Source organism: Gymnogyps californianus, chromosome 1 (assembly GCF_018139145.2).
Source record: "Gymnogyps californianus isolate 813 chromosome 1, ASM1813914v2, whole genome shotgun sequence".
Classification (NCBI taxonomy): Eukaryota; Metazoa; Chordata; class Aves; order Accipitriformes; family Cathartidae; genus Gymnogyps; species Gymnogyps californianus.
In genome coordinates this window covers 16,810,508-16,828,575 of record NC_059471.1, presented here as the reverse complement: position 1 = coordinate 16,828,575, position 18,068 = coordinate 16,810,508, and the positions used below count along the sequence as shown (strand labels likewise).

Genomic DNA, 18,068 nt, shown 5'->3' with positions numbered 1-18,068 from the left:
ATGGATTACCAAGGCAAATGAATGTGCATCTACTTAGACAATCCAACTTCCCTGAAACAATGAAAAAATCACAAAAAAATTTGTTCAACTTGGAGAAAGGTTATTGTCCTTCATCTCTCTGCGTTTATATGGCCCATTTTATGATCAAATAACTGTGTTAACACCTGCGCCAAACAATCCACTTTTTTTTTCTTTCTCTTCTTCTCTCAAGTATTTAAGACAACAGTGGTGAGGCACCAGCCTCTTCAGGTGATTCAAACTACAAAACATTCAAGAATGTCGTGATGTACCCTTCCTCCTCCATTACTTTCAGAGAGTTCTCTTGCTTTCAATAATGCAGGGCTATTCACACTACCAGAGAAGACTATCCAAGACTATCCACTACCTTCAGCACCTGGAGGCATATAAAGCCTCCTGCACTGTCAGTCCTTCCGCCATCCAAACCTTATCACGCATGGTGAATACACTTGATACTTAAACTGTTTAGTATACCAAGCATATTATCAAACCCATATACTACTACCTTTTCACTCCTTACCCCTTTTTTGTCCTAGGTTTCTTCAACTGTTCAGCTACCCTTCTCGACGCTTATGTTCAAATTTACACAGTACTTTCCCCTCCACTCCAGCTGTCCATCACATCCCTCCTCTGAAAAGCTCAGGCACCGCTTTCTCCTGAACTGTCCTCCCCTCCCGTCCGTTTCCTTCTTAATACAGTACAGTTGCTTTGCTCTGAGGAATGGATCAGATTAGAGGAGCCAGGACTATTATTCTCCACAAATTACTAGCAGTACCACAGCCTGCCTAGTCCATTTCCCCATATTTGCTTCAATATCAGAGAAAGATAGAGGCACAGAATCATTGGAAAGGACCTCTGGAGACCACCTGGTCCAACCTTCTGTTGAAAACAGACCCTTATGTTAGGTTACCCAGGGCCCTGTCAAGCAGTGCCTTTCACCTCTTCTCTGCGCAACTTATTCCTGTGTTTTACTGTTCTCATGGTGAAGAATTGTTCTTTCGAGACAGAATTCCCCCTGAAGCAACCTGATCCTGTTGCCTTTTGCCCGGCTTCCGTGCACCCTCATGAAGACAGCTACCTACATCTTCTCTACAGCTATCTTTCAGGTAGACTGTGATCAGATTCCCCTCCTCAGAACTTTCCTCTCTTCAAGTTCAACAAACCCAGCTCCATCAACATTTCTACACAGGTCAAGTTCCCCAACCCTCTAATCACCTTGGTGGCCCTTCACTAAACCCTCTTCAATGTTCCCATGTCTCTCATGACCTGGGGGATGAGAAGGGGACAAAACTAGAAGCAGCAGAAAGTTTTCTTTTAGATGCTACCTTTTTTGCTCTTATTTTGAGAAAAAAAAAAAAAAAAGCCTTAGACAAACTTGCCACAATTTACAAAAACTTCCTTTGAAAGAATGGGAACAAGTCCCATATAGCAATTATTCAGTTGTTTTTAAATTTGCATTTCTAAATTACCTAAATTACCATTTCTAATTACCATTTGCCAACTTGTTTCAGAAATAAACTCACCTATCAACAATTACACAAACACTTGGACTTATTTCTGTGACCATTTCAATTCATTAATAATCCAAGTTCTAGTTTACAAAATAATTAAATTCCATTAAAAATATACCAAAAAGCTTTCATGCCAAATTATTCTATTATGCATACTTTAGTGCTAACAGCTATTTTGGATACAATTTTGAATTACACATGGTATATTCTACAGCTGATCATCTGAGGCACAGGGCAAGACAGGGACCAGGGTCCTTCACTGAAAAACTGAGCTTCCTATGCTGATGATAACTTTCTAAGACTTCTTAAGTATTTTTCCTCCTGTGTTTATTGCCTATATTTTTCTCTCAGAGAAGTTTAGAAAAAGTGCTAAACATTTTTGGTAATCTCAAAGCCTACTTTGTAAAATTTAAGCAAAGAAAGAAAAAGTGTGCCTCAATATTTTAATGATCTTTGTGAAGCCACAATATTTTCTACAAGGAAAATACAAAGACCATGTAACAGAATACAAAATAAACCGGAATGCAAGTTGGAACTCTGACAGGAAATAAAGGCAAGACAAAGTAGTATTTATAAGGGTTATCAACCAAACAAATTATTCTTAAAAGTATTTTTAAAAGTTTCAGAGGATCTTCCCCAAGGCTTGCAAAGTATTAAACACAAAAATGACATAACGTGATAAACATTCTAATAAACATAGTCAGGTTTTGGCTTTACCTTCAGACTTTTGTTAACTAAAAATGTGAACTTAGTATCTGCACTTCACTGTGCAGTGGTTTCTTCTTCTCTACAAGATGATACCAATTTTCTAAGAGAAATTTGGCTGCAGTGTACATGTAAGTATTTATGCAGGTGGAATTCTGGTACATAAATGCTTTAAAATCCTTAATGCATGCCAAATTTAGTATTTTTCCAAGCAAATTCTAAAAATATTCTCTAAAAAAGATCTATGAACTGGAGAAGCACGATAAAAATGAACTGACAGTAAAAACTTGAAAAACAGATTCTCTGAAGGAACAAATGCTTTTATTCTAATGCACACATATAATACAAATACTTCCAGAAATACTTTGTCTTTACATTTTCAGTAAGGCCAGACATTCATTGAAACTTATGTGATTGTACTACTGTTTCTTATTTAACTCACAGCAGTAAAGAAAAAAAGATTCCTTTAAGATATGCCTATGCAGGTTGTAGAAAACTGCACATCTGATCTGTCTGTGCTTCCAAACATCCATGCACTAATAAGCTCAAGAGCAGACGCCATACAGCTGGGTTCTCACAGTACTGAGCCCTTGCTCATATAATCCAACACTCCTTTCCCATTGTTCAGCGTTATTCAAAAAAACCACTTAAACGTTGAGCCAAAAAATTAGCTGGAGATAAAACTGTGGAAAAATTTAATTGAAACACTCAAAACTGCATTTCAAATATTCCTTCTTGTAAGTCATATTTACAGCTTCTGAAGAATCGGAATTTAGATTCTGATTCCAATAAATCCAATATACTTACAGTAATCTTGTCCATCTCAGTGGCAAAGTGAGATTCCTGTAACACACAATGTGTGCACTTCAGAAAAAATATTTATGTATGTAAATTACTTATTTAAATTGGTGAGTATCAGGAAATTGCACAATATTATCTGATTGGTCAAGCATCTGACTAGGTGGGGGTTCATCACTGAAATGGAATAAATTCAATTTTGTGATTTTACCAATACGTAAGAGAGACAAAACATGTTTTCATATGAGATTTCAAAAATAAGTGGAGTTGGAAGCAGAGAAAAACAGGAAGCTTGTTCCACAGATGGCTTACGATTAATGGGAAAAGATACATATCCCCATCAACTACTAAAACTCTTTGAAAGAACAGTCACTCACCTTTTGCTGGTTTCCTTTAAGAGAAGAAAAATTGTGATGGGAGCAGATCTATGAAAATACTGGATAAAAGGTTTCAAAAAAAATGAGAAAAAAGCTGATTTAGATTCTACAGAGAATTGAGAGAGTGCATTTCAGCAGAAAGAAAAATTGAGCCAATGGCACAGAAGCTACTAACATGACAAGGGGGTGGGAGGGTAGGGACGAGATTTTTTAATTAAACATGAAACCAAACTTGCCTGAGTCAAGGGGATTAATGAAAATAAGCTCCACTGTGACTGACAGTTTTCTTGCTTTGAAATTTATCGTATTGACTACTGTAACTATTCTGTCAAAAATCCAACAATATCTCTTTTCACAATTACCCTCTATTAATACCTTACAAATAAGATTTTTATTTAGTATAGAAGCCTAATCATAAAAATGTTACTAATAAAAGATGCTTTTTCATTTCAGAAATGCATGTATCTGTTCAGTCATCAACCAAATAACTTCAATATAAACCTTATGAAAATCTAAGTTAACAGCTACAAATTTTGAATGTGGTAATTCCTGGCAATGTAAACTTTAAAACTATTTCCAATGCTTTGTATAGATACCTCTTACTCACCTATGCCACTTAATTTCCTAACTTACAGTTAATATACTGTTCAAAATTTACATAGCTTCTTTCCAAGAGAAACTGGGAAACAAACTTTAATTCTTTTTAATACTGAGCAGAATGATATTGCCCTTTCTCTCTCATTTGAAAATACATTTTCATTTATATGTGTTAATAGTTCACTCCTTTTCTCACCTTTACATAAACTGTTGTGCATTCTTTCTTTTTGCATTTGTTCACAATAGCTAATATTGTCCTGTTGTACCTGAAGTTATTAAAACCATGACATGCCTTCTCAAAAATAGTGAGAAGAGTAGATGACTGACCTTCCTCACTTCAGTTTTTACCAGTTTTACAGTCTTCAAATTGTTTTGGTCAGATACAAACTAACTGGCTTATATTCTGGTCTATATCCAGAACTATGGAAATTGCAAGCTAAGAGCTACTACTGCCAGCTCATTGATCAACTAACCCCCTGAAAAAAAACCAAACCAAACAAACAAAAAAAATCCAAACCCCAGAATGCTAACAAGTTCCTGACTGCCTTGAACTGCATGAAAGAAACAGGTCAGTGATCAAGAACTAGTATCTAATCAATACATATGAATTCACTTTCAGATGGCAAACGGGCAAAGTGACAATGTGAAATGTACTACCTAGCAAAATGAGCGACTAAAGTATGAACAGATCAATCTACTTAATAATGTGAAACACAGGCTAGCTATAAATCCTGCAAACTAACAAACTGTATAGGATGAATACATTTTTAGTCCTGGACTCTTGGGCTGACAATCCTTTTAGTGTAGGACACAAGCCATATTTGATCATGTTTTACTATCTCTAAAGGAAACCAAAGTAAACTGATACAGAGAAAATATTTCTTCTGCAACACATGCCCAAGCCCTAACTGTTTATTAATATCAACCAACCCTTGTACAGATGTTTAGAAACTGACAAGACAATTAGCTAGATAAATGACTAACTTAGAAGAACCAGATAGAAAATTAACAAAGCATGTTTTTTAAATCTATTAGCTTACACAGCTTTAGCGTGAATTAGAAACTGGATTTGCATTCTGTGACCTCTCCACTTCCTGCTAGTATCCCGCAATTCTCCCAGTGATATATGGTAAACATCCATTCTCGTCATGTAATTACTGATGATGTGTTTTATCTTGGCATACCTCAGAGAAGCAGCATTAACTTTAAAATGTCAGAAAATTTGAGCTTGCCTCCTTTGAATTACTCGACATTTCCCAGATTGTAAAAATGGAAAAGTCATAAAGACACTGACATAATTTGATAATGTTTGATATCTTCTGTGCAGTTAGGATCGTTAAGTCTTTGCAATATTAGAGAAAATGCTAAGGTTTCAATCGCATTACTGTGACTGGGTCTAACAGCAGTGATGAATATTTAAGCAAGCTGCCCTGATAGTCAATGTTAAACAACAGAAAGTAAAGAATCATAATGGATTAGATAGCTCTACCTCCAAAACTGCACTGGAGAAATAGCAATTTTGACACAGGTATGGCTCAGATAAAAAAAACTGAATAAAAGTCACAAGCTATTAACTGGATACCTCACATCTGATCAATTTACAGACAGGTAGTGTATGGTCTGCAACAGATATATGCTTTTTGTCATTTGTTCTGAAAAAAAAAAACAAAACGCTAGATCCTCTCAAATTTTGTCCAGACTCCAGCATACTTTTACATGTTCTTTCTATGCCAGACATTCAACTGTAATATATACTTGCCATTGAAGAGCTTACTGACATAATCTCACCTGGGTGCAAGCGCATGGTTTTAGCTTGCTTCTGAGTAGAGAAAATAAAAGTATATAAAATACATGGGGTCTTAATCACTAAGGTGACTCAGGAACCCCAAATTCTTTTAATGAAATGTACTTATGTATAACTAAACAGTAATAGCAAAAAAGACAATGAGCAGTAATAAAATAAGAAACCCTTTCTTAACTTGTCTATGTCAATGGTTATACCTTTTACTTGCTTAAACTCTTTCCAAGAGGTTGTATGATCACAGCTAGCAGAGCTCTAGGTAGCCACAGTATTTCAGCAAAAAGGTAAATTACCCCATGAAAATGGCATTTTAATCAGTTTTCCATTATAGAACATACCAAACAGTTAAAGCAATCATTCCATTGTGTCAGAACAGCAGGAGCTCTACTTCCTTTCAACGCTCATGAGGTTACAATGCATCACACTAAAAATAAACACAAAACCCAGAATCTAAATGAATGTAAAAACAGACTTTCTTTTATAAAGCCATTATGGTTGCGAGTTGTGAGGACACAACTACAGATATAAAAAAAAAGTCAAAAAAGTCAAACATGCTCAGGTCTCTTTAAAGGTAATAGACATTTAGGAACACAGCATGTTTTAATGGAACTAGATCTTCGTTACTCTTTAAAAAGACAACAAAACTCTCATGATGTTGCTAGTGCAACAGCACCCACATATAAGATACGTGCCTGACCATCTATAGCTTTACACTACAGTAGTACTACCAAGCCACCAGATCTCTCAAACATTACATTTTATGAAATAATGTACTAGAGGGCCCTTCTACACATACAGAAAGATTATACTGACTGAAACCTTTGACAATTAATTTTTTGCTTAAAAATAAATATTTTAAAGAAAATCTACCACTTATAATATCATCTACTATTCCCACAAAACAGACAAGCAAAAACCCACTGCTATGAGGATGACCACCCAATGTCAAAACTGGATCACTTCGTACCTCCAGTGAAGAGAAATCAGATTAACTCTCATGCTATACAATATACAACATCTGTGTGTGTACATGTATATCTACACACACATATTCATATATATGTATATAAAAAAGCATATACGTGTATGTAGACACATATAGACACACATATACACATATATACTGGTATGCGTGTGTATATATATGCATGCATATACATATATATGTATGTATATATGGTGCTGCTGTGAGATACATAGATAGAAATTCCAGCATAAGGGGGATAACACCCAGTTCTATCTTCACATTGAATCAGATATACTGCAAAACAACATCATCCACATGGTATCGCTAATGGTTGCTACTGAACCATAAATGTATTAAGATAATAATATCAGGAAAGGGTAGGTACTTTAGTGAAAATGTGATTATAGGGAGAGTACTCCCCTCTTTAAGAAACTAGTACCACTGCAGAACCTGGGGGTGCATTGGGATCTGCTTGGTGCTTGGTATATAAATGTTATATTGGACAAGAGAGGGGGAAAAAAGCCAATTCTCAGTACCTAAGTCATCTTCATCTTCCACATGAATTTGATTACATGATTCACACTTCCTAACAGCTCCTTGATTTGATTAATGCAATTTTTTTCCCTCCTAGGAAGCTCTGCGACCTTAGAAAGCACAAGCTAACTCAGACTGAGCTGGTTTCTCTGTGTCATGGTGTAACCCCAGCCAGCAACTAAGCACCATGCAGCTGCTCACCCACTCCCCCCACGCAGTGGGATGGGCGAGAGAATTAAAAAAAAAAAAAAAGTAAACCTCATGGGTTGAGATAAAGACAGTTTAATAGGACAGAAAGGAAGAAAATAATAATAATAATAATATGGCAATAATAATAAAAGAATTAGAATATACAAAACAAAAGATGCACAACGCAATTGCTCACCACTCGTTGACCAATGCCCAGTTAGTTCCCGAGCAGCGATCCGCCCCTCCTGGCCAACTCCCCCCAGTTTATATACTGGGCATGATGTCATATGGTATGGAATATCCCTTTGGCCAGTTTGGGTCAGCTGTCCTGGCTGTGTCCCCTCCCAACTTCTTGTGCCCCTCCAGCCTTCTTGCTGGCTGGGCATGAGAAGCTGAAAAAAATCCTTGACTTAGTATAAACACTACTTAGCAACAACTAAAAACATCAGTGTGTTATCAACATTATTTTCCTACTGAATCCAAAACACTGCACTATACCAGCTACTAGGAAGAAAATTAACTCTGTCCTAGCTGAAACCAGGACACTCTGAAAGAGTCCGATGAAAGATCTCTCTTCTAAAGTCAGTGTTTGGTGTGGAAATGGTTCTCAATATGGAGACACACACACTCTGGGACTATGTCCTTCCACATCATGATATCCTACTGCAGTAATGAAGCCACTGAACAGAGTTCCTTGTGATGGCAGAAGTCAGGACACTGCACAGAAGCCTGTCCCAGAACATGAATCTCACAGTCAGATGCAGTAAAAATATCCCTTATTTTCACACTTAACACATCCCCACTTCTGTGTATACACCATTATTCCCTCCTTTCCCCCTTCAAAGTGAAGTCCAAAAAAACCCCACAAGATGACAGAAGTAGTATTAGTGTTTTAAATTTGGGAATCAATCTCTCCTATGAAACAGCGAAAGTAACCATGTAAGAACATGCTTTAAAAAAACACTCTTGTAAAGCCATTTGTTTGGCTTGCCAGCAGCTGAAGGACTGTTTGGCCTACTTGACAGCTAAAACCCAGCATAAAGAAGAGACAGCAGTCAGCTAGTCATTCAGCATGTTGTCCCCCCACATCCTTCCCCTCTATCAACACACAAATCAACTTCTGCATCGCTCCGGACCAGCCACTGCAGGAGCTGTCTTTTATCCAGCCAACAGGCTATACAAGAAAAGATGCAACAGGAAGATAAATGTATTGGAACGTGGCAAAAGCAGAGCATGGCCCACAGCTGAAAAACTAATGAACTTCAATGGTCCATTCACCTTCATCAGTTATATCTACTCTTGTAGATACTATCTCCAAGTGTTTGCTATGTTTTTATTAAATTGTTTTTTGCTAGGAAAGAGTTCTACATATTTAATACAAAACCCAACAATTCTGATGGACAGAAAAACTATACAGGGCAAGTAACAATTTTTTAATGCACTACAAGTTTGGATTTTCCATCAAAATGCAACACAGCACATAACACAGGCATGAATGCCTAGAACTTACAGCACCAACCCGATATAAGGCAAGAAAACAGCTACTTATAGAAGTAGCAAAAGTCTCCTGGTCCTAAACTTTCCTGAAAACCTGACATGACAACAGGAACCCCTCACCTTTAGTGAGGAAATAAAAAAATATTTGCCTTGTTAAAAATCAGAATTTCTCTTAGAAAGGAAATATGTCACGGAAATCCAGCTGAGGCTATGGTTTTTTACAGTTACTGTGGGGAGATGTTATATATTTAAGATACATTTCTACCACTTCATAAGTCAGTCTAAAAATCAGCCAATCTGTCTCTAAAACATTGTCTCCCAACCTTGAAACTAATAAGAGCTCCAAATTAATTCTTGCACAGACAACATCCAAATAAGCTTTTGACAACACAGAATAAAGACAGCTCCTATTTTCCAACTCTCGCAACAAATATATATATATATCTGTAGAGCTGAAGCTATTGGAAATGGGCAGTGTTAGCAAGAAACTCCTCGAAAAGCAAATTCTTAATACCTACATAATAATTACTTAACCTTGGCCCTCCTGTCACATCTTTCTACTAGACTTCCTTAATTTGGAAAGCCAAAGCTAACTGTCATTAGTGCGGGCTGAGAAGTATTTTTAGTTCTGTTAAAAAAAAATAAAAATAAAAATTCAATTCTCTTTAGCCCCTCATTTTGAATGTATAACTTAATTTCCCAAAAGACCAATTAAGGAATAAATTGTGATTATTGTAAATTCAGTGTGCAGAAGGATATTTCAGCGGAAAAAAAAACAAACCACCAAACCAAAACCAGACAAGCGTTCTTATAGTTTCTCTTTGTTCTACCTCTTATTTTTACTAAAAGCCCCTGGCTTAAGTTTTTTGCTTACCTAATAATTAATTTATCCCTCATTTTAAACATATCTATTCTCCACAAGTTCATTTTTACTGTTCTACATTTTGCTATCGGTTTCTATTTTAATCCAAATGGTTTTGTCTTCCTATTAAAAAACAATCATAAAGGTTTAAGATTGTTTCTTTCTAAAAAGTCTATTTCCCCTCAAAGAGGATACTGAATCACAGTATCAAGTTTTCCTTTCACAGTTTATCAAGCATTGGTGCTGAATCAATTATCAGAATGTGCAAGTGCTTTTACAAACGTGATGTAATTCCAGGTTAAAACAGTGTTAGAAATGTGACCAAATAAAGCACAGTAATGAAACTGCTATATAATATGTATTCTTTAAGAGTATGTTTAAGATGGCTGTTTCTTCCCATTTTCAAATAGAACAAGAACAAAGAAATTCCTCCCTGTTTACTCAGTGTAAGGGCATATGACCGCTATGATTAGTTAGGTCAACAAGGATATTAATTAGCTGTTTTAACACTACTTTACATCTAAAAATGATGTGTTTTCATATTTATAAATTCTGACTTCCTTAATCAATTAGAAGTAACGTTTAACCTAAATCCTTCGTTAATTTCTTCATCCCAAACAGTGCATCTACATATCTATAGCTGTACCATTAGCTAATAATTTGGCAATCATCTCTTGTAGTAAAAGATTAGATGCTGATTGCTGCTATGAGATTTACTGAAACACAACAGTAAAACCAAAAACAATTAAAACTTTGCTTAAGGTAAAGTTAAGGCACCATAAGGACAAAAGCACTCCAAAGAACAATCTGTTTTGGCATTTCTTTCTAGATCACGAAATTCTTACTGCAAAAGCTGAGAAGCAGCAATTAAAAAAGCATTACAAGTTCAAAAACTTGAACATAGCTGCTAGGTAAAAGACATGCCAAATATCTTAACTATGACATGGGTGTGTCTAATGCTCAATTTAGTTTATAACTACCAAAAGAAATGGCACAAAGTTTATAACTGGCTGGAGAGACCGAGCTTTCCTCCAATAGCTAGACTGAAGTATGGTATTTAGCTTCTTCGTGTGGGACTTAGATACTCTGATTCATGTGTGACACATCTCTGATTTGAAGATCTCTATCATCTCTTGTATTATCTCACCTCAATGATGAAATAATGAGAATAAAAAGAGAAAAATAAGTTAAGTTCTGTTTATATTCCTTTGCCTCAGAGAACAACAGTTTCAAACACTCAGGTGTTTGCACATAATAGCCTACTTTCTTAAAAAAGCATTTCAGGAAGTATTTTTAGATCAAATTAATTTTCTGTAAAATTCACATGCAGAAAATTTACCCTGTTGTGTCTTTGAATAAGCAAACCTAGCATAAAACCAAAAGATTAATGAGAAAAACTAATTTTATTGCACGTCAAATATTTATTACAATACATTGAGATTGGAGATGTCCGGATCAAAGTAACTGTAATGCAATAGGTAAGAAAGATTGCAGGCTGATTATGAAAGATCAGGAATGAACTGTTAATTTATTTACCTTTGTAATTCCACCTAAGCTAAAAAATTGCATTACTGAAAAGAAATGCACTTGTACAGCAGGAAAGCTCTTGAACCTAAGATTTGAACTTTTTTCAAATGCTTAAAGCAATCTTTATTAAGCTATAATTATTTCCTAAGTCTCTGAAAATGCTCTACTTTACAGAGTTTAAGTGGCTGGTAAATCAACATCACACACCCCACTTAAACCAAGTTGACACTTGTTGCAAAATTTCTTGTCCATCAGTTAAAAATCAAATACACTATCACAAGCTGAGTTTTTCCAGAGGATTTAGTAGTTCTGTGAAAATCCTTCTCATTTCTTTTGTGAAAGGGTTAAAATAATTCCATATGCATTACCTCTCTTGCCAAATAATGTCCACAATTACTTCCATTAACAAATTTACAGTACAGTGTGCATTTTCCCAAATGACTCAAGAGTTCATCTTAAACTAAAGAGAAGAAAAAAAATCACTGATCTCCGTAATTCTACAAAAACAAGTAAATTGAAAGCCTGATTTAAATCTACAAAAATAATCTGCCAGATAACCAAAATGCAACAACACACAACACCTAAAGAGGACATTTTCCTTTTCTACTATCACTACATTATTTAGTTCAATATCTGAATAGAGGAAAAAAAGGTGATAAACTGTTGCATACCTGTGCAACTTTTGTAGAACTGTCTCTATTTGCCCTGCTAACAATAGCTTCTTGTGTAGCCTGCCTTGACCTTTGAAGAAGGCTATGTCTTGCAGTAGTTCCATTTTTCAGACTTTAATAATGTAGCAAAAGTAATATGGAAAGAAGTGGCTTCTTATTGCTCATAAGTAAAACAAAAATAGATCACAGATTAAGAAGTGACATAAAATGGTTATGTGCACCAGGTCTCCTTGTTACATGCCAGCACACAATTTAATAGTACATTTCTCAAAACTTTCAGCTGCATGATACTCTCTTGTATATTTGCACTGCATATTTTGCTCACCAGTTGAACAATAAAGGAATATAAGAACTAGAATATTAGAGACCTCAATCAAGATTCTGTTGGATAACATCACAAGATGAAGTACTTTGTATGTAAACAAAAATTTGGGGAAAAAAAAACCCAAAAAACCAAACCTACTGTAATGTACTTTGTATATACAGAACTCTTTGTCCTTGTAGCTATTCCAGAGAAAGAGATTTATAGTGGATTCACTCTCAGAAATATAATGTACTTAGCAACTGCAGAGCAAGAGCACCACTCAGTGGAACTATCAGATAAGACAATATTGGTAAAGTCAAAGTTACATATTCATAGCACAGCATTAAAAAGAGTTCCAGGTAATTCTACTAAGACAAAAGTCTTTCTCAGAAAAATTTTAGGTGAAAAGACTGCTAGCTTTAGTTCATATTAGAGACACTATAATTTAAAATTCTATCCTTACTATTGCTTATTTGCTGGCTCACTTTCCCACATACAATTACTAAGTTTTCATTACTATCATATTTCTTTTCCAAAAATCCAAATTACAGTTCCAAAAAGGAAGACATATGGCCATAAACAAAACCTCTTTAAAATTTGGAACCTGGTATTTTTTTATTTAATTCACAAGTATTTATGTAAAGTTACATAATGTGGAAAACAATTGCACGACCAGGTGCTGACATACTTACAGTTATTTCTTATACATAATGACAAGAATTGAAGTCCCTTTCTCTTCTTATCAAAAGATAGAAAAGATGCATACAAGCTGGTGACAGCTAAATTACTTCAGGATAGACTATGCTAGCTGCGGAACTTCAGATATTGGAAAGGAAAGCCAGAAATTTTGTAATGATGCATTTTGTACGCCTCTGTATATACTGTGAAGCTTGCCACCATGAATTCAGATTGTGGATACAGTGACTTGCCCTAATAGCCCCCTTTTCTGTTAATATATACCTAGATCTCTGATGAAAGACAGAGAGGTGGAGGAAGTAGCCATGGATAAAGGTTGATAAAGGACCCATGTTCAGGAATCATAGCAGGCTGCATCTGTCACAAGCTTGTTTCAGATTGGTCATCTGGATACATAGTTTTTCAGTATCACTTTATTACAAAAGCACCAATTTAATTCCATCATCTAGTGTTTCCAATCACGGGCATCTCCAGAATAACCACCATTTTCCTCTCTATGGGTAAAAACACTGAAGCCTGTTTATATCAGATCTCAAAGTGTTACTTAGTCTCACCAGCTCATATTCACAAATTAAATCCACACAGCTGCTCAGTGCAGCTGCCCAGGGGGATGTGGCAACATTTGCTTTATGGTAAGCAGTCATGACTGCTGCCATCAAGAACTCTAGGACACACTGGCAGGAGCCTCTCTTGCTACTGCAGAAGTTAAGAACTGAATGCTGTATCTAAACCCTCTTTTTAATTAACTAAAAATTGAGTTTGGTTTCACCACTTTTCCTACATTTCTGCTGAGATTAAACTCTTTCCCTGATACCAAATCCTTTGAACTTCAGCTTCATGTTGTTATTCGGAAACCCTAGGACAGGCAATCTAAAAGCTACATGACAGAAGGAGAATAGCAACCAAAATGTCATCGATAGGATGAACTCAAGATAATTTTTTCCTAAATTTAGCCTGCTAAAGTTGACATAACTAAGAGTAAGCGATCATATATACTGACGGCCTAACTTTGATTCTACACCTCTTATAACAGCAGTGACTAGGAGCACTGAATGAAGAATACACTCAGGCACAAGCTAAAAGAACCTTGATTTGTTCTGACGCTGCCTGCAGAATGAGCAATAGATCAATGGACACTGAGTTATCCGCTATTTCAGTGATTTAACGTGAGGGAAATGAGAAAGGAATAGTGAATAAGTAAGTAAAAAATACAAGAGAAAGGAAGCAGTAAAGATGAGATTTTTTTTTTTTTAAATGAAGTCAGCTAATATTGAAGTTAAAAGATTTTTTTCCTATTAACTGGAAAAGAACTAAGAATATATTCCCTTACAAAGTTGATTGTATTGTATTCCAAAATGGAGAAATAATACAAATACAGGTTTCTAAACCTAAACGTAAAATTAAACCTCTACTCTTCACAATCATTTCCTACTTTCAGAAGGAGAGTTTAACACTTGTCAGCTGGACATTGGCAATGTGTCTTTAAAATGCCAGCTACATTTCCAGCTGCATAAAATACCAAGCAGAGGATTCAAGATATCCCTACCTCTATATACAGCACGTATAAATGACTTCCAATTTTTCATTTCCCAAGAAAAGCTTAAAATACAAATGTTTGAGCATTTTGATTTTCACTATTTACCTGCCGAAACAGGAAAGCTTTTTAAAATGAGTAATTAGGGAGTCTTGTGGTAAGGCCTGTGGTAAGCCCAGCCAAAGTGTTTCCAAGGGTACTGGGTCTGGGTGTTAATTTTTTTCATAGCAGCCTGCATCACACTGTGTTTTAGATCTACGCCTAGTGTTGATATCAGCAGTGTTTGCACAGCATCAAGGCCTTCTCTGTCACTCTGCCCTCTCAGCAAATAGGCTGAGGGCGTGCAAGACACTGGGATGAGACGCAGCTGGGACATCACTTTGTTTTGTTTTGCCTGGGAGAGCTATGACAAAAGCACCAGCCTTGAGCTTAATCTGCTATCTGGGCCCTGCATTACTGCAGTCCCTTCAGGGGAGTACCTGTTCCAGTGCAGCCTTTCCCACGGGCCACAGTTCCTGTCACAAAATATACAACCGCTCTGGTGTGGGGTCCTCCACGGGCTACAGTGCAGGCTCACATGCTGACCACTATTTTTAGAGTGAGGGTCTACAGTAGGTGGGAGGGAGTCACAGAGAAGACCTTCACTTTGGATTGCAGTAAAGTTTCTGTGCATCTTAGCTAAACATGCCAATCAAAAAATGTACATTTGTAATAATCATTAAAAAGGTGTAAAGCAATCAGAGAAAGTTATCCAGTCAGGGTTTATTTGAATCTTTATCTCACTACATAAATCATTTTGTAGCATAAAATGCTGGGCAAATTGAAGATTGTGAAGAGAGATTTTCTAAGAACACAGCTATTACTGTCATATCTGGTTAAACATTTGAGGAAGACTCACAAAAACTAAAATTCCAGTAAATTGTAAATCCCAGTATGTTTCTCCTTTAACCCAGTCATGCATCAGAGAACATTTGTGAACTAAATGATCTCCATAAAACTGTATTTAAAAATACACTTTGCTACAATTCTAATTTATAATTTGGGTCCTGAAGTTCACTAATATAGTCAGGTTAGCACAACATTTCATAGAAATAAACAGGCCAACAACTAAAGTTTGTGAAGTTTAGTCTTTTACCAGGTGCACCTCAAATGTTCCCTCCTCATGATCCCCTCTCACTGAGGATTACTGCACACTGACAGTGAATCTCCAATGCCAGTTTGCTACAGTACTGGGCCTGGTGCTGACACATATAATGTCCACGCTTATGGGACAAGGGAGTAACACTCACAGTCTATAAAGTTCTCAAGGGGATGGATCCCACTGTCCCTAGTTGCAAAGTTGTCCCTGCTTCTACCTAACAGACAGCAAACCCGTAATTAAAATATCTGCAGATGCCGGTCCTGCCAGTATCATAGCAGGATTCACAACCTTATTTTTCCAGGGTTCTGCTTTTCTAAACTGGAAATATATCCATATCTGGCATAACAGAAAACCCAAAATAAACAATGAGGAGTGCATTTAACAATAAAAAAAGCAAATACACAATACATTCATACACTCTCTTCTAATTACACTAGATTTCTAGGACACAGATTGGTTCTTTGGGAAACGTTAAAATGTTCAGCACTTACACACTACAGAATCTGCTTTGGTCACCATAATGCATTACCTGGTAAATTAGTCTTCATAATATCAATGCCAACTTGAAGCTCAGGCTCAGCTGCAAGAACTGCATAATCTCCTTGATGAGAGACATTGAAGTTGTAATTCGAATAGATACTGAATACATTATTTGCCAGGAAAGGTTTTCCTTTTGACGTCCTTTGCAAGTGTATTTCATTCCAAGGTATACACAACTTTTCTGCAATTAATTTCCGCATCAGCAGGCGCCCAGCCTATGAAATAAAATGGAAGTGATTCATACAGCACTATTATGCTATGTGCAAAATATCTGTGGTTGCTAGAAAACCACGTGCTTAAAAAAATGTGGCTTCATTATTGCCGACATAAAGTAAGAGTATATTTTTTGCCAAATCATTTAGATTTCTCCCTTTTATAAAAGCCTGTGTCAAGTAAATTTAACCAAAAGAGTTCACCAGACCAGAGTATAGAATACATTTGTTATCACTATTAGCACAGAGACAACACAAGACCCAAGAAAAAGCAGCTCAGAAGAATCACATAATTCCTTCTCTACTTTATTTACTTAGGATACTTTATTGCACAGATGAATACTTTTTATACTACACTGAACAGTAAAACTGTCTCAACAACTTTCCTTTTAGTACATTCATTCAGTTACTTAGGCACCAAATGAAATACGGATCAGCTAAAAATGATGAGTAACTTCATATAGACTAATTAGCAGAAGTCTGTACTACTACCACATTGCCATGTGAGATTTAAAACCTGGATTATGTAAAACAGCTTTATTCGCTTACACATTACACTACTGTCTTCATGTATAGTCTTCTAGAGTATGTTGATTTTGTCTCCTAACTTGACATCACAACATAAAACTTGAGAATCCTTTCAGAGTAACTACTAATAGCAGACTGCAAACATCCCTTCTTCCTCCTAAGTGACGGTGTAAGTAAAGCTGGCAATTAATACTTTGTAATGCATTTACTTCCCTGAAATGCCCTTGCAGGGCACATTTTCCTACGAGAAGTCAGAAATGTGGGCAATACTGAATCCTCAGAGAGATAATCGCGTCCCCACGGGAAAGGGCCGGTCCCGGGGCCACGAGTGGTGCCAGAGGGGGCTCCTCAGCGGAGGGGCCTGTGCCCGCGCCCTGCAGGACGCTCGGCAGCCTCCACCACGGCCCTGTGGAGGGGCAGGGCCCCGCCGGCGACGCCCGCACTCGCCCGCAGCAGCGGGGACGAACGAGACGGAGGGCTCCGGGCAACGCGGTCCTTTTGAACCCGGCCCGCGGACTAACGCCGCCAGCCCTGAGGGAAGGGAAGCCGCCCCCCGCCGTGCCCCCCGCCCCGCCAGCATGTACCAAGGCGGCTTTGGCGTCGCGGGCAAAGACAAACTGGCCGATGCGCTCCTTCTCTTCGGGCTGCACCAGCCGCGCCGCCAGCAGCCACTCCTGGCGGCAGGGGCGCCAGGCGGCGCAGGGGAAGGCCCAGCGCACGCTCCCCATGGCCCCCGCGACACACCACGGCCGGGCGCGCTCCCCAGCGCCGTCCGACGGCAGCAGGGCCGTCCGACGGCAGCAAGGCCGCCCTCCGCCTCCGCCCCGCCCCGCCCCGCCCCGCCCCGCTCCGCTCCAACACCTCCCCCCCCCCCCCCCAGCGCCGCCGTCACCGACCGGCACAACCGCTGCATGCGCCTATCGGGTGGGAGGGAGAGAACCACTGTCGAGGCACGGCAGCCAATCCGGTATCAGAGTGCACTGTGAGTGACAGGGGAATGCGCCAGGTACCGACTTATCAGGGGAAAGGCGGTGCCTGCGGCTGAGCTGCACCCGTGGT

At 37.8% G+C, this 18,068-nt stretch overlaps 1 protein-coding gene across 1 annotated transcript in view; it reads right to left on the bottom strand.

Annotated features, from left to right (window-relative positions):
• Positions 1–17,758, bottom strand: part of AASDHPPT (aminoadipate-semialdehyde dehydrogenase-phosphopantetheinyl transferase) — a 34,848-nt gene extending 17,090 nt beyond the window's left edge. Inside the window, exons 1-2 of the mRNA XM_050914884.1 lie at positions 17,594–17,758; positions 16,259–16,484 (exon numbers count right to left, since the gene is read on the bottom strand). Coding sequence (XP_050770841.1) covers positions 16,259–16,484; positions 17,594–17,737 — 370 coding nt within the window. The 5' untranslated portion in view covers positions 17,738–17,758. The remainder of the gene's footprint in view (positions 1–16,258; positions 16,485–17,593) is intronic.
• Between the last annotated feature and the right edge of the window lie 310 nt (positions 17,759–18,068).